Source organism: Myzus persicae, unplaced genomic scaffold (genome assembly GCF_001856785.1).
Source record: "Myzus persicae strain clone G006 unplaced genomic scaffold, MPER_G0061.0, whole genome shotgun sequence".
In the NCBI taxonomy this organism is placed as follows: Eukaryota; Metazoa; Arthropoda; class Insecta; order Hemiptera; family Aphididae; genus Myzus; species Myzus persicae.
In genome coordinates this window covers 111,306-137,668 of record NW_019104016.1, presented here as the reverse complement: position 1 = coordinate 137,668, position 26,363 = coordinate 111,306, and the positions used below count along the sequence as shown (strand labels likewise).

General features: G+C 27.6%; 1 protein-coding gene across 1 annotated transcript in view; it reads left to right on the top strand.

The window, feature by feature from the left end:
* The window catches only part of LOC111037624 (corticotropin-releasing factor-binding protein), a 42,003-nt gene that overhangs the window by 6,411 nt on the left and 9,229 nt on the right, over positions 1-26,363 (top strand). Inside the window, exons 2-3 of the mRNA XM_022320293.1 lie at positions 21,772-21,847; positions 22,068-22,228. Of these exons, the coding sequence (XP_022175985.1) occupies positions 21,772-21,847; positions 22,068-22,228 (237 nt within the window). The remainder of the gene's footprint in view (positions 1-21,771; positions 21,848-22,067; positions 22,229-26,363) is intronic.

Below are 26,363 nucleotides of genomic sequence, written 5' to 3'. Positions count from 1 at the left end.
AACAAAATATTGGTGATTGTAATTCGTATTTTGCATAGAGCGATTCAATTAATGAACGTTGAGCTGTTCCTGGGAGACCTGAATGTTTGCCGACCAAAACGAACGTGTTTACTGGATAAGTTATAAAGTATAATTATTTTACATTAACTCGTTCAGCTTAACAATGCGTTTTAAACGTTTTCTCATCGTATCCATTAACAGTTTTAATTTAATTGACATTTTTTTTTTCACTACCGTAACCATTCTTTTTATGATTATAAAATATGTAATAATGTAATATACTTGAAAGCTATAAGGAATTAAATAAATTATGTAGTAAACGATTAATTTTATTGGACAGATATTTTTTAACGTATTTAGGACATAGGTCCGTCACACAATATAATGTGTATACTGCAGTGTAGTGGGCAACTAAAGAGGTTAGGAAAAATAATATAATATTATGTTAACTAAACTATGGATATAAGTATTTAAATGTTCATGTTTTAGATTCTGATGAATGTATTGATTTACAATGATATGTATTTTTTATTTATTTTTCGTGTCTGTCATCATGGTTTGGGGCAATAAAAGTGCTTCGATTTTTTACCACGGCAACTTTTCTGGTAGGAAAGTGAATCTAGTTGGTGCATTCGGGAGGTTAAAATTTAAAGTCCTTAATAGTTTTCAAAAGCGACAGGAAAAACAAACAAACAACAAAGGGAAAAAAGAATTTTTAAGCAAAACCAGTTTTCGAAAAAATCGATTTTAGACGAAATTACATATTAACACAAAGATTAACAATTTTAATCATTTTGTTGTAATTCGGTTTCAAAACGGCTTAATTTCATATAGGTATATATAATATTTTTCTAGCATCACTGATGATTTAAGAATAATATTAATTCAACTTAACGGCTACCGTTTTAGTAATAAGTAATAACAATATGAAATATCCTAGACTGACATACCGCCTCCGCTCAGAATTGTTTTTTGTATACAATGATATAATATCATTGAATTCAAATTTAACACCATCCATTACAGTGACTTTCTAGACACCTAATGTACAGCAGAGTGACATCCACTTACTTCTCTTCTTTCTTTTCTTTTATGTGTTACATTGAAAACAACTAGAAAGCAATAAGATTGTTTTTTCTGCATTAATACTGCATTAATATTGTTGCTCTTAAGAGTATTACTTTAGTTACACCTATTATTGTACTTTGGACAAGATACAATGATTTTAGTTTTTATAGTTATATTTATGAACATAATATTTAACTTTAATAAAATAATATTTAGTACAAATTTAAGCCCAAACTTTGGGAATGCGTCATTTTTCTTATTAAATCAATCATTAAAAGAAATTATATTTTATATCAGCGGACAACGATCGTACTTAACCTTTTATATATTATTTTTAAAAGACCTGAACTCTTCAAATAAAACGTATTATACTGCAGTTTTTTTTACTTAAATTGATTTATTTTCAATGAATAAATCGAGTGGCATACTTCAACTGTGGACATTTATTAAAGTATATTTATTATAATTACTTAAATGGCCATTTATTCAAGGAAACATAATTTTTACTTCCATATTATAATACAAAAGGTAATTTCTACTAATTTGCTAATATAAAATAATTACTTTTACCAAATGTATTATATAAATAAATTATAATACACTTAGTATGGGCACTTTATTTTTTAAATTATTTCAAATCTCAATTCTCATATTATTATATTTAAGTCTTAGTCGCACAGTGAAAGATTAATATTCATTGTGATATTAAAAAAATTATATATTTCCAAAATGTTTGAGCTTAAATAAAAATATTTATTCGTTCTTAAAAATAATTAAAACTATACCCTCTTCTTTAAAATTTAAAATTTCATTAATATTAAAATATTTTATTGGTGCACTTGACTCTGAGCGCTTCTACAAGAGTTTTTTATGCATTAATTTTGTGTGTATGCTTTTGAATTTTTCCATCAGAGTGATTGGTCCATAAGTCCATTAATCTTTTGAAATTATTTTTTCTGATTTAGCTGGTGTACACGTTTAAGTGTAGTTTAATACTAAAAATATTGAAATCATTTAAGTAAAAAAAAAAACAATGTAGGTAGGTACACATTATGGGGATGTCACTCAACACACATATCGTGTTGGTGTTAAAAGTTTAACGATTATTATTATTTTTTGTACACTTAATTAAATGAAATAATTTAATGAATGTATAACATGGTGGAAAATTCACAGTTATTCTATTTATAAGTAACTATACATGATATATATACTATAAAATATACATAATACAACCTTATTTGAATTCGATAACAACATTTCAAAGCGTCATTTCATTAAACCTGCTTAATATGAAGATAATATACATAATACTCCAAAAACATGTAGGTTTTAGGCATAAAAGGCAAGTATAACCGTACCGGCAAACATGAAATTGATGATTTTGTGATAAACCGCAAAGTTCAATCAATAACAATCTATATTACGGGCACACCACATCTGTGGCTTCAAGATTTTAATATACAATTTACGCTCGACCTTATGATGTTCGACAGTATTTTCCCTGGTTAGGTTTTTACATAAAATAACTACATTTTTTCCGAATATTAATATTATTTTATTTAGTTTCGTACTTTTGGCCAATTATTATTATCACCTCGTTGTCTGATATCTTCTTCGCAATATTTTATTGAAGATTTAAAATTCAATACGATAGTTCATAATATTGAAATTAATATATTAGGTAACATTTCGGTTATTTTTAGAAAAAGCAGACACATAAATCAACATCTAATCGACACTGAAAAAAACTAATACACTTGGCCAATAACCACCATGCACAGTATATAAAAAAACCTAGATAGAAAATAACGATTGTTTGGGACGGACATTTCAGTTGCAGATTTCAGTAGAGAATATTTCATGAAAAATAAAACCTATAAATATAAAACCTATATGGTATTTTTTTGTTTTGAACCGTGTTCTACACTTCTATGAAAAATTATAGCCGTATACAAAACTCTTTGTTGGGTGTTATATATTATGTTATTTATGCATAAAAATGGTCTCGCTCAGTGTTCTAACGCTCCAAAATGCGTGAACCGTCTGACATCAATGGAATATGGGCACTTTCACGTCCCGAGGCATAGTAATACACAATAATGTGCATGCATAATAAGCTACAAGCACAGGGATTTTAAAGGTAAAGTCCACTGCCCGAACTCTGTTATATTATTTATTTTATTAATTGGGATAAATAAGAAGATCCTGTGGCCATTTGTCACTTATATACATTATTACATTCTAACATGGCCCATGGGTATATAGCAGGGGCCTGGGAGGTAGTTTGAAATTAAATTATTTTTAGAATAATTACAAACATATAATAATTAATAATATATTTTACTACCTGCCAGTATGGTTTGACGGAAAATAAAATTGCATTCCATTAAAATAATTATACATGATATCGTGTACATGCCTATACTTATAAGGCTATAACACGGCTACGCATGGTTCATTGATTTTTTGAATTTAAATTTTACAAATACATTTTAATGTTGGTCGTATTCAATAGATTCTGTATACCAATAATGAAAAAGGTAGCAATAGTTGTCTATCTCAATGTTAAAGAATTAGTTTTACTATGATATTTCGTTGGTTGTAAAAATCATTAAGAGGATAGATGAACAGATTATATTTACATTCGATAAGCACATTATCTTTATTTGCACTTTGAATTTTTACGTCATTATAGTTTTTAAGTAAATTATGAGTAGTTATGTAAAATATTAGATTATGTAAATAATCATCTAAGAATTATAATAGTGTAAAACCATGTTTCCTTACCTTTGAGCTTAATAATAAGTATAAATTCGCAACTTACCTATAATGTTAAAGTTGACAATACTAAATTGGATCTACTGAAGACACATATTTTTATTTTTAGTTTTGCTTAACTAACTTTTTTCTATTAGAAGAAATACTTAAATCGTAAGAATATCTTCTTATATTATATATTTTTATCTATTGGGTACCGAATATTTTATTATAAAATAAGATCTTTGTAGTTGAGGCTATCTGCATCATCTACAGATATAAGCAGATGATATAATTTTGACTATTTTAACATGATATAAATTAAAAGTGAACAGCGGCTATAGAATAATAATATACATAAGGTTAGCTTATTGCAATTTTTAAGAAATAATAATATTACAATAATGTAGTGATAATATTATAAGAACTAAGAAGGAATATTTGAATAATAACATTTGCAATAATAATATGTATACTTAATAATAATGACGTGTTATCTGAAGTACTGTGTGGCTAACTAAGAAGGGTACAAGGGTGGAATCATTTTAATTGAGATTGTGATGGACGTAAGTGTAGGTTGTAGTAAATTGTACCTGTTGAATTGAGAAATTAACTATAAATTTATAAACGATCTTGATGTAGTCATGAATTTCTTGAGTTTGGAACTCATTATGTAGGTTTACTTTTCTTAGAAAACAGGGATTGATTATTCTGAGTACTTTGTTTTGGAAGATTTGTATTTTTTTAGTGTGAAAAGATACGCATTTCCCCTTGATCAGCCATACGTAGGTGAGTTGTGGGCGTAAGATTTTTTTGTATTTTAAAAGAGAGTATTTTTTGTGTCCTGTAAATATTTAGTTTTAATTTTATAAAAGGTATAACAATACTGAAAGGTGCTAATAATAAAAACTGCCTTTCGCAGTTTAGTTGAAATATAGGGTTCGAACATGAGCCTTTTGTTTAATTTTACGCTGAGGTATTTTAGTCTAGCGTTGCCAAGGCATATTTTTGTTATCAAATTTTAATTATGTGGGGGTACGGTAGTAACGTAGGCTAAATATAAATAGGTACTAACCTCAAAAAAGTACATTTTCTGCATTTCCAAATAACTATAGACTATACTCCAAGCTTAAAATACACCTGGATCTTAACACTAAATATTACATAAAAGGGAAGTAATGTCCAGAACATTATTATATTTGACCATTATTAGAATAATTACAAAAATTATTAAAAAAGTAGGGTTTTTATGTTTTTTGTTTTAAGATTTTAATTTTTTTCTTAACTTTATCTCTTCCAAGAATTAAATATGAACCGAATTTTCATCATAGTTATAAATTAGTGTTATCGCAAATGTAGTAATGTTGTATAAGTGTTTAAAGTTTAACCCGAGGTGGATTTTTTATGATGTTTTGGATTTGTTTTAATAGGGTGTTCGTGTTTGGAATCGTTTGAGTGTATGATTTTTGAGTAACTTTACGTTTAAAAAACGTTCCATTAACTCTAAGTATATTAAAACAATTTCCGTTCAGACTCATTTTTTTCGTTTCAAGTTAGTTATAATAATACACCATTATCTCACGCTAAAGTGACTTGATTGAAGCGAAACGAATGTTCTCAATAACCCGTCTCTATATCCTGTCTGGTTTACTATTTTTTGTCTCTGTTGATAACAATTTTGAATTTTAATTGTATCTTAATATTAATGTACTTAACTGGCTGCAATGTACAACTATGGCATACGTATACAATATAATATATATTCAACTACTTAACCTACGATCAACTGCTCCATCTGTAAATTACAACAGACATATTAGACACTGCTATGTATGCACTTTTACCATAATACGCGTAACTCCTAAAATAATAGTATAAGAATACACTAAAAAATACTAAGAAATTAGTTAGGGTACTACTTCTTCCGGCTTCTCTAATTTACCCTCCCCCCTAAAAAAAAAACAAAAACCAAAAAACTATGCCCTGTTTATAATACACAAATCATAGTTTATAACATAAATATATGTTCAGCACTTCATATCCACGACTACTCATCTGTTCTACATAAGTTAGGTTTGACAACCTTAGTGGATAGACAACTGATACTAACTTGATATTTCTCCAAAATTTTATCAATAGTTCAACTAGTACACACTCTCCTCTCTCCCGAATAAAGGTTCCTCAGCTTTCCGCTCATTCCATCACCTGTAGTGTTACAAATTGTATCATATTATATGAAGTTGACCACTTCTTAAAAATAGTACAAATTACAAATGTTTAAAGGTGTTTTTTTTTGGAACAGGAACGTTAAAATGTACATTGCACAATATATGGATTATGTCCTATATAAAGGGCTTCTTGAAAATGTTTTTTTTATATATATATATATATATATACACAGACATCACCACCATGTCAATGGTGTATTTTATAATGCAATATAAAACCTAAAGAATACAGAGAACTTTTACTTTTACATCAAAATAGTGACAAGAAACAATAATAGGATTTTTTATATTCTATATATTGAGGCGAGGGAGAATACTCGAGCTCGGAGGAAAGAAGGTCCTGCCTCAGGAAATAAATAAGCGTCCGCAATGTGTCTGTATTGTTAAAAAAACTACATCGAAGAAAAAAAAATCTATAAACAGTATAAACACGAAGTAACTTTCAAAAATATAAACTACTAATAATATGCTGCTATATGTATTACACAGTTAAATAATGTGATTTTCATGAATAGTCGTCGAATCAATTACTCGATATCATTATTTATGTATTTAAAATATTACAGGCAGATCCCAATTAAATTATTGCTACTATGGTGTTTTATTTGTAGTATTGAACAAATTTATAGGTATATAGCTATTTATTGTTCCACTAAAATTGTATAAGGAAGCAAAATAATTTGTATTTCTTTTTAAACTTATTGTATTATGCGCACCCATTAAAAATGTTATTTTATATTGTCAACACTATTGTTATTTGATTGGTATTATTACAACAACATTCATTATTCCTTAAAATATGGACGACTTTCTTTTTATTTTATTAAAGACAGTCGCAACTGGTAGATCTTTAAACAATAAATATTATGGTATATGGATGGTATTCAAATTTAAAAATAAAGGAGACTTATTTATACTTTCATAAGGGATGAAATAAAATAGATACATAGTAGGTATTTTAGTGATTTAAAAATAACAGTTACACTTATAACAAACCTAAATAATAGTTTGATATTTTATTATCCATCATTACTATTAAAGCTAGAGTAGACATAATGTCATATTGATCTTTATTTGACATGTCAGATGTATACTGATTTAGTACATCAATAACACATTTGTGTGCAATGAGTTCTAATTACCTACAACGAATCATAACATTAATGAATCCAACATTTTAAAATGTATTTATAATATTTATAATACTTTCTTATATGTATATTATTTACTTTCATAGATTCAAAAAATATAAACTAAGACATTTGGCACTAGATATTGAGTCTGTTTATCAAGGTACATCACGACCAAGTCTGCTATTAATTTGGTCAAAAATCTCTATATATAAATTTATTCATGGGCAACAAGTTTCTTTTAATTTTATTGTTGAACACTTGATCAGTTTCAAAGAAAAATAATCAGTGGGTGATTGAAATCTATTTCAGTCGTTGGCATCGGCAATGATACAAAATCAGAAACTTACCAAGTGATTAACAATACAATTAAAAGAGATCTGTTGCACATGAATGTATATATCATTAATTATGTATTGATGTTATTGACTCAAGAAATATCAGATGTAGCCACGATGATGGATATCACCTAAGCTAGGCTTATATGGAGTGGCGTCTAGGACTTTATTTTTTTTAGGTTTTTGTTGGATAATTATTTCAGTTTGGTTGTTAAACATAGCAAATATAATATATATTTTAAGACTGTGAGAGTGTGACTTTGTTATTTGCTGTTTAAATACAGTAAAGTTAGCAAGTAGTTAGTGACTCTGATTAAATTATTCATGTAATATAATATTGTTATGATTTATGCGTATGGAATTCACTGCTCTTAAGAACAGAGGACTTATTAAAATCGTATTTCTTTTGTGTAATAATTCATATTTTTCAACTCACGACATTGGAGTGTTACTCATCATTTTAATAGGTATACGATATATTATTCTGAGACTTGTGCCTTTAACAGATTTGAGTTAACTTTTACATGAAGACATTTAAACAATAAAACCATAATATTTAACTCAAGTATTAACGGTAGGTAATCTTTTTTACAATTACATGAAACAAACTTGGTGTAGTTAACTTTTAGTGATCTCGTAACTTTTATTACTGTTTAATATTCTGTTGTGTTTTTGAATATAATATTCAAATGGGGTTTTAACTTTTGGTACTTAAAACAATATTGAACAAATCATATTGACTGTATAGTGAGTTATAAGATGAACCTATTATAGATGAATATAAAATGTAAGGAATTTGCCATTTAGTATACGTTTATAAATTCAAGAAAGGTACATATAGGTACATAGGTAATTTCCTAAGAAATTACTATTTAAAAAAAAAAATAATATTATGCTTTCACCTGGGTAACTGATTTATTAATACCTAAATAAATGTAATATATTTAAATATACATTATATATTATATGTTTTAATGTTATTATTATTAAGTCTCGAAGTTAAAATAAATATCATATCTATGTTATGAAATTAATCGTCGATAAAAATGTTAGTTCTTTTATATAATGGGTAGTTTAATATTAAATTATATTACTTGATAGTTTTAACTATTTACTTTATCACAAATATGATAATAATATGTTGTTTTACTGCGTTATATTTAGATAAGTACAAATCTAAAAAAATAGATCATCAAATTATCATTTTCTGAAAACCTATATACTTTGATTTATTAATTTTGGGTTTGTACACATATCTGTATTTGGTGGTTGGTAGACATAAAATCTTAACGCTGACCAAAACTCACATTTATTTTATGTTTGAAGACATGTTGTCATATACAATCTATAGTATGTAACACTACTTACTAATAGCTATCTCTGTAAACAATGCCTATTTCAATAAAATATTTAAAGAGGTAAAAATAAATTGAGACATTTTTACAGAGCTGTATTTTATGATTATTTTAAAGAGTAAACCTTAATAAATTTTATTAGGTGCTGAAAGTTTCTTACAATAAACTCTCAGAATATATATTTAGTAGCGAAAGTTGTTCATGTTTTAACTCACACGGACAGTACAATATAAAAAGCATCTTGATTTCAGTTTTATTGTACAGAGAGCTATAAAAATTGATTTTGTTATACTGTTAACGCTCAAAATATGTATCAGATTTCTGTATATTTACTTATTTCAAATTGATCATATACCTGCAGATAATACGATTAAACTATACCTACGCAAATGTAATTGAATTGATTCCTGATTAATCTTACAAATACACGAATAACAGATGAAGGCAGGCAGACGGCTAAGTTGGCGAAGAGTGAAATCAATTACTACGTAGGTATTTATTTTACAGAAATTCTTGGTAGCGTTTTTTTCAATTTATGTAACGTAATAAATTTATATTCATAGTACATCATCAATTATTATGGTTATATAATAGGTACATAGCTGAAAGTTTCACTAAGATATTTGTATACATTCTAAGGTACATTGCTTCCACAGGTACTTATGAGCAGTATACTTAAATAATATTATAAATGCTCTCAGTGGAAACCCATATAGAACCCTCCGATATTCAAAGAACATATGTTTACTCTTAGTAGCCCAAGCAGAGTCCTACGCACTGTCCATTTTGTCCAAAGATAGAAATGATCTTACACTAGGTATATTGATAAAATATTCACTTCTCTTTGAAATGAAATATTTGGCCTCGAACAACTAAATGAGATACCGAACTTCTTATGCATAAGTAAATTATACAAATTCCTACACTTTAAAATTTGAACAGACTCATTTACACACAATGTACAACATTTATTAATTGATTACCTACTGGTTTTTGATGATACTAAGATTTGAATCAAATTAAAACCAATTATGTTTATCTTAACATTCAATAAGCAAACGTTTGAAAAGCTTGCTTCAAGCATTGCTTATTGATAATTTCTAAGTAATAAAAATACAATGTAATTGTTCAGTTTATAAACAATCAAATACAATAATTTTGGGATATGAATGATTCATAGTTAGACCTTATTACCTTGTATGTAAAATAAGATAGCAAAAGTGAAAATTGTTTAATTGATCAGCTGGATATTTGATATAATTTGATTTTTTCGTGTTCTCATTATTTAATTAAAAATTAAAAATTGGGAAAGTAGGTAACCACTCTGTTGTATAGTATTTTGTCAAGTATATTGACTTATTGTCAATTTAATGTAAGTAACAGTTAAAATTCAGTTCGATAATCAATCATTCCATACCATATTCTATTATTAATTAATGATTAATATTTGACTATTATAATAGTATAATATATAATATGTAGATAGACGTTGTCTGTAATTAATTTAAATTTCATATTATGCACGGCTCTAAAATATTGAAATATGTTCGTTAAAATGTATTATACCAATTTAATTGGCGTAATTATTTATATTATGCGCATATAAACGTACAAAAGTAGAAAAGTACCAAAATTTTGTAATGAAATCAGGTGCCTGTGGCGAGTCAGTCACAGCCTCACCTGCAATGTCTTTTTATCATAATTTATTATGAGACTATTATCAGTATCTAATCATATTTAAAAAAAGCTTATTAACAATTATACTTTATACCTACATTTATGCAATTCATGGTTATACCTATAACATTTATTGGAAAAATTGGATATTGAATATTGAAATTTACTAAATGTCTGCCTTGTCACTTATGAAACCCACGAGCCACTAAGTACTAAATAAAATATAGACCTACCTATTTAATTTTAATTTGCATTAGTAAATGAAAAAAAAAACTAAAATATTTCTTCCTTGTGATAGATGTCAAATAATAAAATGTAAAATCTAATCATCAGGGAATAACTCTAAATTTTACCAATTTGTCCAAAGATCGTTAACTTTCTTAAATATTTATTAGACTTAATTTCAAATCTTTTCGATTACTATTTGTATCTCAAATCTTAATGTGTACCTTAAAATATCTTATATAGTACTTATATGTATTTATATTAAATTAAAGCATTCAATTTCTATCCTTTAGACTTACTTACAAGTGTGCAATCGAATGAACGTTGTTTGATATCATTGACACATTGTATACATAGGTACCTATGTATGTGGTATATGGTATGTTTATATGTTCACTGGGTTTTCGTTTATCATTCGTTCCTTATTTTTGAGGACAGAACCACTTCACATCAAGTGGTGTATACAACATTTAACGTTTCTTGTTTACTCTCTTTCAAAATATCAATTCTTGCCTATTATTTTTGTCGATAACTACATATCGAGAAACATCTCAATTCGTCTTTCAATTTGTTATTTTCCTAAATAATTGATTGGTGCAATTTTATTTTCCTATCTTCGTATATAAATACGTCATCACTATAATTATTTTATATCTATTACTCAAACCATGTAAAACTGTGAACATAACATTTTTCTTGTGTGCATTGACAATATTTAAATTTAAAAAAATGATATAATAAACAATGAAATATATAGTATGTGATTCTGATTTTCAGCAGACGTGGGTGTGTTGTCTGTTGATTTATTTATAACTCATGTAAATTTGTCTTTTTCAAAATAACATTTTGACATTTTGTTACATAAGATATTTGTGGATTTATTAAAATATAACAATTTTTACGTAAATATTTTGATTGTGTAATTTTGGTTTCATTTTACTATTTTAGTAACAGAAAAATTAAAAAATTAGTGAAATTTTTAATTTTTCATATACATCCGTTTACAAATACGTACTCAATTCAAATTCAACTTTTTTTCGTGGTTAATGATTTAATTTATTATGTAATTGTGAACACTAACTTAAATATAAATTGTTTATTTAACTTAAAATCATTTTTCGAGTTTATTAAGACATTTTAACCTAAATGACATATAATACATTGCTTTAAATAAGAAATATCATTAAATATCCATATTTTTATTTTATTTTCTATTAATAGTATCAAGTAATGTTACTTGCACACTGCAGTCTACAAATCTATTAATTTTGATAATAAAGGAGCAAAAATGCATTCAGTTTTACTATCCATTTTTTATTTTTATAATCAAAAGCTATTAACATAGGTATTAGGTAATATAAGAATTTACTAATTTTATTACATAAAATATCTATACAATTGAAACTGACGTTATAATATATTTATAAGTTAAAATATTCCAAATTCATTTTCATTTATTTTTCAGAAAATAACTTACGACTACTGTATAGTCCTTAATTGATTTTAAATTGTCGTAGTCATTTTTTTTTTTTAGTTTTTATACTATAATGACTTGTTTTAAAATATGAATTATGAAGTTTGGCTGATCTCTGTGATCAGTATGCTACTTAGATCTGTTTGAATAATAATAATATATGTAAATAAAAACGGTAGGAAGTACCTCCATTATATAGTCTTGTGAGTTGTGATATTATATTCTGTATTTCTGTTTGACTAAATTATTAACTACGATTTCCATTGCTAATGATAATAGACGTCCAATTACTCATAATCACGAACACATTCTATATCTTACCTGTTCATTGTTGACGAAGTAACGTCTTTAGGTACACACTCTTGTTTATCTTCAATTAATTCTGACCACGTTCTTACTATGGCTACTGCGCATGTTGATGTTATACAAAATGTGTAGAAGTTGTTTATTTGTGAAAAGGTAGACCTTAGAAATCTTTACATTATTAACAATCTCAATTCACTAAAAGGCTAAACATTTATGATGAACGACCTACCGAGAGCTAATAAAACGGTTTAAAAATTTATATTTATACATTTGAATTCAGTACGATATCATGTACATTGTACATAGGTATTGAATAATGAATATGTTTGAATTAATTTTTTTTTTTTATCGAAATCGTATAACTATGTAATATGTATAATCGTATATCCAAAATATATTTTATTACAAATGTTTTAAATACTATTCAAACAAACCACTTCTCGAACTTAATGGAACTACGGTCAATCAATTTCAAATGCATTTTACCATACATATATTACTGCCTAATATGAAAACTACAACTATTTAGTATACAGCTAGTACACACGTGAAAAATACAAAAGTAAGAAAAAACAAATTCTAACAAGTTGTGAAAAATGTCGCACAAGGTGATTTATTGTAAAATGTATACAGACATACAGGTGCTTAGCCAAGCTCACAAACTTGAAATATTAATGGTAAAGACAACATAACGAACGAAAGTAGGTACTATATCAATTAAAATTATATCAGTTAAGTGTTTTTGAAGAATTCATTTGAGATCACATTGTTATAGTAACACTAGCAGCAAGCAGTACGGGTCTGTACTTATGATTTGGGGGAAAAGAATAAGATGGGATGGAGCATACTGCAACGGACTGTTGAAGGGCATAATATTATATAAATATTATTTTGTAGTTGACTTTTAAAAGTTTACATTATGTATTTGAACCAGCTGAACTGCACATGACTAGACACAACATAATTCGTAGTCTACAATATCAATTCTTGATTGCGAGAAGTGTGAAAATATATATATGTAAGTACTTACTACTTATATTATAACTATTGATTTAAAAAATTTATTTATTTTTAAATTTAATTTTAGCTGTTTTTTTTGTAGTATGTATTTTTGGGTAGAACTCAATAGGGTCAATTAGATAGACATTTTCATCTGTTCGGCACCTACTGACAAAGTCATGTCAATATTTTGATTTACTGTAGAAATAAGTGATTTTCTAAGTGTAAAAAATAATCATCGCACAAGCTGAGAAAAATACAGTGACATTATTACTTTTTAATTTTGCCTCATATGGTCCTGGAAAAAAATTCTATGGAAACTCGAAATTATTTGGATCATTTATTTTAGTTCTATACAAGCATGATGGATATTATTTATAATATATTATTATTTACTATCATTTGAGATTGAGCTTTGTTTTTTTTTCGAAATTTTCATAAATTATAAATTTTTTCATGTTATTAAAATACTGTGTAAATATAACACTAAAATGTTAAACAAAAAAAAAACAATAGTCTTGGTGTGAAAGTTTAATATTTTAAAACATTAATCAATTGAGTAGGTACACCCAGACAAAATTGTTTTTTTTTTTTTCAGAAAGCAACGAAACAATATTATTTCTTTCTGACTCATAGAATAAGAAAAACAACACTAGAAGCTGCAAGTGAACTATGAGAGACGAGTTGGCAGCTTTGCAAACCCGGTCACTGCATCCTGTCCATCTTCTATTGTTGTTGCATAAACTTGTATTTTCTATTGTTCTATTTCAAATAATTATGAAGCTATACAAGAATTGTTTTGCTAGTTTCAAACTAATATTCATTCAAAATAAATAAGAATATCACGTCACAAATTCATAACTGATGTTTCTTTGGCACATATTTTCTTATTTTATATGATAATTTAAACTATTATTAGTTTTAATATGGATAGTTATTATTTTGTTTTATGATAATTATTAAAATGGTTTGTCGTTTATATGGCGAAAACTGAAAAGTATCTAAACATCATAATTTTTAATAGCTACGACATGACACTCAAACGCCAAAGTATTGAGTATATAAATATAAAATATTGTTATATCAATGATACAAATATAATCATTTAAAATATGTATTAATTATCATTAACTATTTCAATATAACAGTCTAAAAATGTTACATTTATAATTAATTAGTGACAAAATTACAAAAATATTGTTTTATTAATTAATTTCTTTACATCTATAACATAAGTATCCGAAGGACGGTACCCACGTTAATGATGTACACTGACTACTGAGTTATATAAAAACAAATTAATTTCGATACAATCAACATCCAATGTATTAAAATCACAGAGCATCATCATTCCAGCACTATTTGTTTTTAATTCAAGTATAAATGAAACTTTTGCCATATAATAATCAATAAACAATTACTTGGTAGTACTATTTATTTATACATTAGTTATGTCAAACACATCACAGGCTTATCACATTTAAATGTTCGAATTGGATGTATATAGTACGTATTATAATAAATAAAAATAATGCTGTGTGCATTGCGATCGCAAGCCTAAATTTGTAGTTATTAAAAGTTTAAGGTATGTCGTCAAATCAAACCTCAAATGTTATAGCTAAACTTTATAGCATTCTTGATATTGCCACGAGACTCAAGCGTTTTGATGTTTTTTTTATTGGAAAAGTTACGCGTAGCTAAATGTAAATTGCATCAAGTTATTTAGCACAACCGTTTTAATGACATACATTGTATTTAACACCTGTAATTTTTAATTCGACGATTAAACGAATTTATACTTTGCATGTGCGCACAGCAATGTACAGCGGTGGTTCCATAAACACAATTGTGAGATAAAACATTATGATAATATCAGGATTTTTGTTTGGAACAATAATATTGTATCAGTAAAACCAATTCAGTTTATTGTTCTCGGTGGTGTTTAGTTTTTAAATGTATTTATTTTTTTAAATTTTCATCCTACCGCACTGAAAGTTTGAGACGAAAAATGAACGAACAACACTGAGAAACTATCCGCGTGTCACGTATAGGTCAATTCGAAGATTAATTCAATTAAAAATTAATTGAATACGTGGAAATATCGTTTAATGGAAAAATCGGATAAATATTTGTTCTATAGATAGATTCCAACTAATGGTAAATTACATTTTTCATTCGTGAACCATTATATTTACTAAGTATATGTAAATGCGACCCACGCAATTTCTACGACATCAAGTTTATTCGGAGAAACGTGGAAGACAATTAATTTGTACATAAGATGTAAGGGACACATTTCGATTAACCCTGTTGCAGAGTGTTGTTTTGTTGATTGTGTCTTGATTAATCAATATATGCTAATAGAACACTGCCGATACCACCAATAACAATTTCCATTCGTTTCGCACATGCGCATATACATCGGTAATATTGGATTCGTTCCAAGTTCAACTGGACGCTTTTGAAAGTAAAATATACTCGTGTATGTATTTATATTGTTTTTCCGCTCATAATAATTTATTTAGGTTCAAGGAGCCCGTTAAACTGTACAGATTTTTATACTGTTTCTTTAGTCTGCACATTGCACTATAATGTCGTAAGTAAAATATAAAAAGTGTCAAAAACTGCCCAGTTTGTTTTTATGTCGTATAATATAGATATCAGAGTAATAATAAATTATAGCATTAATAAAAAAAAACCTTCTCAGTTAAGCTCGAGAACATATTCTATTCCACACTTGTGATTTTCGCCCGATAATATAGTTCAGCGCGATACTAAAATCCGGTCGTTTATACATACTTTAAGCACCAACATTTCACGCGAGATGGGTGACATACTGACATTATCAGCTGTATGCAAAAGCAATGTGATTTTTTTTTTAAATATTTATTATTAAAAGACCATTTATTTTTATTAAAACTTTGATAATGTTAACAAATATTATTTTGTGTTCACTGAACTTTTTTTAAAAACGACCTTCTTGATTGTAATATGAACGAACTGCGTGTCCATAGATAATTTTAAAGACAGCCTAAAATATGAGTACTAAGAATAAATATCTGGGTTTATAGCAGCAATATTTCCTAATAATTAATTCAATAGTTTGATAAGAAAATCGAGTAACTGCGGGATAGTAATAATTCATTTATTTGGAGTAATAATTATTTCATGATTAATGTTTAAACAATTATTCGTATTCTAAAAACACTTTCTATTTAAAGTTCGGCATTATTCTACTTGCGTTGCACACTTATTTGTTATTAAACCGACGAAATAAATTATATTTTATCATCTAATTGAGTAAAAGAAGTTTTTTGAATGCAAACAAAATTGTGGTCTGCGAATAACACTAATAAATAAAACTTGATAAACCAAAATTATACTCTCTTTGAAAAATTGTCTATTATTCATCTTTCTATTCTATATCGTCACTTAAAGTAAACTTTCTACAAGAAATTAAAAGCATCGATTCATTACATATTCATGCTTAAGAAAATGTATTGAATTTATAAATAATTTGTTAGACCAGTTGTATTTTACGATTATGAAACTTTTATAGTTTTTAATTATTCTAATGATACCTATTAGTAGTATTCATTAAATTATTCTTGGCTATTATATTATACTTTAGACACTAAAGTACACACAATAAATAAATAATAACAATATCCTCGAAACTTCACTCAAACCTCGTGGGGATGAATCGAGTGGATATAACCACCAAAAACATCCATTAACTTAATATCGAAACTATATGTGTAAATGTTAATACTATATTATGCTGATTACCTCAGTGCTGAAGAGTGGTGTCTCTAACCCGGTTATGCCGTCGCCCACTCAACACGTGTCAAACGTCCTGCGTGAACTTTTTCGATATTATGTTATGTAATATTGGAAAGTCTCGTTGTATGTACCTAATACTTATATATTATTGAACTGACACTATTTTACTTTATTTCATTACTTAGTACGATAACATAATTTGATATATCATAACTTGCCGATACTCAACATATACCTATTCGTATAATATAGAGGTGCGAGCACTCTAAGGTCCATAACATATTACACCGATCGATGCGTTTTATGTATAATATGATAATACATCACGAATATTTACATATTATTTAAATGTACTCTCTATATCGTATTAGTACACTAGACACTCGAACCAGGAGTACGTATACTATATCCGTTATAAATTCCATTTGTCTGTCTTAACGGTAACCGGAAATACCTTCGTCTTACGTATTGAAAATGTCTTGCTACCTAACGAAAATGTTTTATCTTTTTGTCTCAAATTACGCGAAAATATTTATTTTGTTGAATATTTACGAGTTGCACCACCACATAAATTATATGGTACGGAGCGTTACACACTGTAAATTTGTCACAGACTTTTTTCCAATTCACCTTTTCTTAAAACATGACTTTTGTTCTCCCACTGTATTCAATAGCCACGATTTTCCTAAACACAATTTAAAATGTAAAACTTAAGAAGTCTTCGAATTTTTCAGATCAAAAAACAGAATAAACTAACTTAATTTGTTTACAGCATAAAACTATACATTCATATTATATACGCGTATATGATTGATCACATAAAAATAATTTTCTATTCAGTTGGTATAAAAAATCAAAATTAAAAAAAAAATATAAAGTTAGTAAAACTTGATTGGTGGGGACACTATGATACAAAAATATTATATTCTTAAATGGGAAGAAAACCTATAATGATACAGAATAAGCTCAATGGACATTATATTTTATCCGACAGGCAAGCACGGACTTAACCCTTTGTGTTCCTGCCGAGTAAATCTCGAAGGGTAGTACAAAATTTGTACAAAAATACTACACGCGTTATCGAGTTATTACATTACTGTTTGTTATACCTTTATTATATGCTGTGTTTTTTTCGTAGCTTTTGAAAATTGATTATAATATCTAAATTTGTTAATAATCATGGCATATAGATGTGACATAATAAACCGAAAGCGAGGTATATATTATAATACCTTTTATATTTTTTATTGATTCTTATGAATTACTATTCTTCATTGATGTTTCATTTTAAATTTATTTACAATAAACCTTTCGGTTTCTATATAGGAGGGGGGGAGGGGATTGACGACTCTGTAAAATATATATGTATTGTTTAGTGTTTATGCACGTAGGCATATAATTATATGCATTGTGTACATCCATGGCTCGTCAATCCCGTCGGTTATTCAGTTGAAGTATAAAAATAAATGTTTATAAAAAATATAACACATATACTCATTACACATGCATATTGCATACTCAACGATTTGATTAACGTGGAAGTGTACGCCTCATATTTGCACTATATTATTAAATGACAAAAATTGTGTTTAGAAACACAGTTATAATATGTATACTGTGCAAATATTATGTAGAGTGTGTGCAAACTATCATTTATTACAATACTGCGCATATTGTATAGGTATACAGCGATACAAACAACATGAAATAAATAATGCACGTGATATTAAAATGGATATAAATTATTTTTCCTGGTTCATTGTGTAACGTTTGTTAAATCACTAGAAACCTAATATTTTGAAATGATTTATTTCGTCCTAGAAAATAGAAAATTTAAAATAAAAAACAACACAAAAGTGCGTAATTTGATATCAAAATTCAATAGTTAAATGGTTGTATCAGATTACTTTTTATTACCTAATCGAATTCTATTCGAGCAAAATATAATTATTTTTGTTTCAATCGAAAGTTGTATTTGCTTACAGCTATACCTAATATAGTAATATTATACTATAATTTTTTTCTGATGATGTGTTACAATACCTAGTCTGTTTTATTACCATATTAAATAATTATTACTTAAATTATGTGAATTATATTGAAAGGAATCTAAAATTGTACTGTATGAATAGGGAAAATCAACAAAATTGCAATTGAATTAAAAAATGCCAAAAGTTGCAAAAAATTGCACAACAATTTTTAGATTTAAATCGTATTTAAACGAAGCGATTCTAAGACCATATTGGCGACAAATCCTCTCAATGAACAAAAAATTGCAAATTTAACAACATCGGAACCTTAATTATAATAGAAGTCTAAATTAAAATAATATGTAAATGTATGAAGACGCTATACACTAATATTGTATTTCGGGGAGATTCTCTAATGATTTAGGGGCTTGGCAGGGAGGCTAAATTTGAAATATGAGTGACTTTTCGTTTACAGTATATTAACCTGCAGCCACGTCTTCGTGTCGTAATGTATGCAACCTTATTATGACAATTTATGACATGGTCGTGGGATGCTTATAATCATACTATTATTCGATGAAATTAGAAGTACTGAAATTATCAATATTATTTAATATGCAATAGATCATATTTAATTAATATTATCATAATTACGTACTGGATATTTTACAACAATCTGCCCGATTACATGAAATAGCACGAGCATAAAGCGATCTATAATTTTGTATTGCAAAATCCAAAATCGACGTTTGTGGACGATTTCACAATATCCAAATTGTAACGGACTTCATAAAACGTCCACTACTCATGCGTCAGTCCTAACTAATTCAAACAGGACAAAATATTATGTGTTTTAATTAGCATGACATGTTAGAAAATAGACATAGAAGAAATTAGAGGATTGGGCAACAATACCATTATTAGTAACAACAGCTCTAGCAGCTGCGTATTTAGGAATTATTGTAGGGAGGGGATGAGCCATCGAATGGCATGCAAACACGTATGTAATTTACCCCCCTTTGAGGTTTCCAAAACTTACTCACTAACTGCTGTACAGTTTACACACCACAAATATTTATTTTTACTATAATAAAATTAGAACATCTAACAATATAAATTATTATTAGAACTTATAATAAAAAAATCAAGTTTTCTTTGTTTAGCTGCCAGATCATCAATTACTTCATCAATATTTATGTCTATTGTCCAAAGAACTGATAAAAGTGTTAGTCTATTAAGACGTTTCTAAGGACAATAAAAATAATTAATAATGTATAAGATAACAATAAAACATTATATAACTTTTTATAATACTGTAAAGTAATATTAGAAAAACCTCTTTCATTGGATTTCTGCAGTATGATTTTAATCATCTTAATGTGGAAAAGCTCTGTTCAGGTGTTACTGTAAAAACAGGCAAAGTAGCTAATATTTTAAACAAAAAATGGATGTTTGGGTAAATATGTTTATAGCCGTTTACATAGTTTAAATAATATTACTTAGCTACCTATAGAAAATACTACCTTAAGTTTTCTCTCATCAGTTAATGATTTTTACTAAATAAAAAATATCATCTACACAAATCGCAGAATTTTTTACCAAATCAAACAGTTTTTTATTTTATTTTATTAATAAAGTGTTACTGACATCAAGGTCATCTAATTTATTGATATAAGAATTTTTTTTTTTACATGCGATAGTTGTTAAAAATAAATAAATAATAAATACAATAAATACAGTAATTTACATAGATAGAATAATAAAATATGACATCGTAATAATTAGTTTATCTAGGTGTGTGGTTATTTTTTTTTTATATATATTATTGGTGTTGAGAAAGGGCATCATGAGGACGTCCGCGCTTGAGACGTCGGAAGGTAGGCTTGTCGTTGAGTTTGAAATATTTTTCACTTTTGGCGTTGTTTAGCTGGCCAAAGAAATTGACTGAGAGATTCTGTATGTAGGATTTAACCATCGGGAGTCTGAAGTCTGTACGGAGTGCTTCGTTTCTAACGAACAACGGCGCGTTGGATATCATGCGTAAAATCTTAGACTGGAAGACTCAAATCAAATAGTAAAACATATTATATATGTATATACAATTTATAACCCTGCTGGTGCATCGAGCGAGGCCCGCATATAGAGCAGCATGATAGAATAAAAATCTCACGAAATTCGCCGCCAAGCTATGACATAGCGGAGTTTTAATGGATATTAATAACATTTTAATTGGCGTTTTTTTATATTTACAAAAATGAAAAGTACATTTAGATAGTAAAAAATAAACGCGATTTAGTGTCTAGGTATATGTACTCCAATCATTTAACAATAGGAAAAAAAGACCATGGGGGGGGGGGTTGATCTCTCAAATCCCCCCTCCCCATAAATACGCCGTTCAACTATAGCGATTATAAAAATATAATATTGAATATCTATTTGTTTGTCATTTCGTTTTCAGTATCCCCGACAGACTTCGTCACTAGTGTTCCCGGCTCAAAGCAAACGGATCCGAACACAAGAGAAAATCATTACAGGTAAAGCGTTAATAATTATATTATAATGTGTACATTGTAGAATTATTTACATAATCTTACAACCGTGGTCGTTTGGGGGATGTGTTCACGAGGAATCGAGAAGGGGATGATAATGTTTATGTACCTATATTGATGATGATGATGATGATTTTACGATCGTATGTTTATCATCATGACCACGGCGATGGTTGATAACGTGTTTGTGTTTCCTTATATATAGACTGTATGACCGTGTGGTCCGAAGAGGGCCACCTGTACTACAAATCGCCGACCAACGATCCGACCGTGTGCGGCATTTACATAGTAGCGAAACCCGAGCAGACGGTCCAAGTTTACTTCGATTACGTAGACGTACCCTGCAATACCGGCGGTTTAATAGCGGTAAGTGCCTGCGCGTAAGTGCACGCCGTTAAGTACGACGTAAATATAGTAATACTAATTACTTAGGTATATATGCATGCCTAAATAATATGTATTTATTTACGTCATATACCAGAAGGCAAAAATGTTTATTCATGATCGTGTTGTATACAAATAACCCAACGCCCAGACACGATAGCAGTACCATAATCATTATTATAAATATCGTAATATCATATTATTATAATTTATAACAATATTGAGTATGTGATGCGAACAAATCGATTAATAACATATCAATAATATTTATCATTAAATCTTGCCATTCTACATCTGCAGCTGATATCTATCGACGTCCACTGATACTTTTAAATAAACTCTCAGTGTAGCACCGTGGTAGCCAACGTCTGGTAATAAACCTACTAATCAGCCGCAACATCGATTGCATATGGTTACCACCTGCTAGAGTGTTGAAACAACGAAATTTGTTATATTATACAATATAAAAAGTGGAGACATTAATTATTGCATATAATATTTAATATTTATACAGCGTATATATTGAATATTGAGGTGTGTAAAATGTAATGTTAGTAATGGACAACTACCTTCATCCCTACCGTATATACAAAAGCCCCCCATAAATATTTATAAGTGATTGGACGAAACTCTCAACCCAGTCAACCCCCATTAATTAGATTTAAACTGTTTTACATTAAAAAAATATTACTTCTGAATAATTCAAATACATCGGTTGCGTATTCAGTGTTTTAAATAAAATGCGTGAGTGTTTAAATACATGTAATATAAATTACGTTGATAGTCAAATTTACATTTAAATTTATTTTGTATACAATTTTTTTTCTATAATTTTGTGGAATATCGTTAAGATCATTTTCATAGTCACAGTAATACGGTACACAAATCATTTTCTAATAAAAATGTGTGAATAAATCAATATAAAATAACTTTACACAAATTAAGACCTACCTACGTAATTTATTTTTCAAAAGTCGTTGTAATAAATTTTTATAATCCAACACAAGTGTGATAATTATATTTAGTTTAATATTTAATAATGTTATTTTTAATGACCTACAAGGCTGAATTTTTAATGTTAAATTAAGTTAACGCTTATGTTTAGGGTATCCGATTCGTTAGATAACATTATGAACAAAAGTGTAATTAAAGTAATATACAAAATATACTTTATGGTATTCAATTAATCATATTTTATAAAATCTCTTAATATCAACATCTCAAACTTGAGAGCTCTAATCATCCAGAAACTATATGATGGAAAACCTCAAAGTCGCTTTTACAATAATTATTTTAATAATACATCAATGAGTTCAATAAAACTTAAGATTCAAGATTAAAATATCACTCCGACACTGATGACACTCATATAATAGGTATATTAATTATTGAGTATTTTATCATTCTATAATAATAAAATTATTGTCTAATATTATAGCCTCATAATATAACTGATATACAGGCTGATTTACAATGCCCGATCGCCATTTATGTATGGAAATAATATATTTAGTATTGTATATCTGCCTAATAAACTTGGACATATTTTATAAATTATAAAATATTTATTACATATATTATGATACTACAATCAACATAGGCCCTGTAAATTATTAGTCTATTATCACATCTTAGTAGTTAGTAGTCACAGAATGAACTCACTAGCCCAACATCCATTAGTCAGACAACCTCAGTAATTCGACACTTTTTTCTCTTCATCTTTCTCATATACAAGAAGTGCCATTTGTGAATTTGACTTTATAACATGCCCGATATTATGGTTTAGAAATAAAAATTACAAACTAAAATAAACCAAACCGTTATATGTATAAATAACCATAAAATTAAATATACGATAGTATATTATACAAGCAAACATTTTTTCATTAATAATACGTTGTTTATTTTTTTCGTCATACACTCAATAATCTGACTAACTATCTCAATCCGATAACCCCGGGTCCTACATAATTTAGACTACACAAAGTTATACAGTACTTCAAATGTAATATCTGACTCAAAAGTAACTCAATCGAATCATGTTCAATCATATTAATGAAAATCTTCAGATTTACAACTAATAGTAAAAATCATGGTTCTCGTTTAAAAATATAAATTTGATCACTGAAAACCTTTTCAATGGCATCAACAAATTGAAGTATTAGAAAATTTTTAAGTAGGTTACTGCATAAATTCAGAAATTAAAGTTTAAATAAATGTATAATTAAATAGGAAAAAAGCGGAAAAGTAAGTACCGCTCTGTTGCACAGTATACCATGTCATCGAGTAGATTACCGAAATTCACTGTTTCTTTTTTTTTCATTTATTAAGAAGAGCAATTGTAATTTTTACCAGTAGAAAATTGAAGCAGTAAATGACACAAAATAAAAATTTTTAAAAACACATCATTCTAGTATCAATACATTCGTTGTTCCGCACATTTCTGGGTGAGCCATATATTTGTGGATCACTCTGTATACATAACATATTATGTATTCTAATATTGAGACATAAATAGATATGTTAGTGAATATTAATTGTTTACAGTCTATTTTAAATAAATAGAATACTGACCGATATTGTTAATTTTTTTTCCTATGAAAGGGTCATTTAATTAGAAATTACTTGAACTTTTTCAATTTCCAACCCCGACAACCTATGTACTTAAATAGTTAAATATAAAATTGACATTTACGAAAAAATATTAATTTTTTTACATAATATATGTGAATAATGTAAATTATCAGAGACACAATATGCATATATTTATTATAATGTGTATTAATATTGATTATTTGGGTTTAAAAAGTTACAAATACAACCAATTTACTTTTAAAAATATTTTCATCTTGAATATTAATAATAACTGAACGATATATGCAATTTTTAATATTATTGTGTAAATATGACTTCATAGACTACTTATTTATAATCAATTATTCCATCTCTCATAAATTTCTTGCACATAAGAACGTAAATACCAGCCCTTTTAATTATATTTGACATATCGTCTAATGACATATTGTATTCCCCAAACAATAGTTTTAATATATTTTCAGGTGACTGCCTTGACGAACGACTCACACGGGCAGCTCACATAAAACCAAAATGAAGTGCAGCTAAATATCATACATTTGTATCATTTAGTTCCTACATCTAATCATTATTCTGTTGTGTTATTATCAATGCTTTCTGGTTATTATATGTTAGTAAGCTCACTTAGATCTGAAGAATCTGAAAATTCCTGCATTAGCTTCATACTCAGTATTACAAACAATTTCATAACAACACTTAATTTTAATCGTTTTAACCATGCTTCCATCACTCTCACATCTCGTCGGCTTAAATGTACATGGCATAGAGATTGTTTTAATATTAATACATCCATCATCCCTGAATAACCCTTTCAGTTAATTTTGGTACTAACTACTAGGCAACTTTTAAGATTAAAAAAAACGGTGGTCCAAAAAGGTTAGGTTAAAGATGAACTGGAGTACTGAACAAATAAATATATTCTAAAAGAAATGTTGTAAGTATAGTACCATCGATGGATGAACATTCTTCTCACTTAGTCCGCCCCGTCTTGGTATCTTTCTTATTTATATTACCTACTTTTTGCGTTAATTTTATACGGATTATAATAATTTATATTCTAATATATAAAGAGAAGAAATAAATACAGTGTATTGATTAAATGGTTATCAGAAATTTCAAAAACCAGAACACCTCCTCATAACATATTCATCATTATAATATATATTTTTATCATAATTGTATGAAAAAGCATAGTGAGCATTTCACATAGATATATGAATTTAAATTTTGATTTTGAACAGGAGCTAGAAAGCTATTATAGTGATTGCTTTATTTTGGGAATAACCTTTTTGATCATTAAATGGGCTATAAACCATTCATGTATATTCATCACTTTTATTTATTTTTAATTGGACTCACAAACGTTTTATAAACGCGTAGAATGTTGAAAATAGTATATTTACGGTTTATTTATTTTTTTGTATAAAATATATAAACCATTAAAACAACTCGGTTCAGAATCAATGTCAAAATATATACCTAAGTATTTTATAATAACTTATGATTGATGTACAAAAGCGAT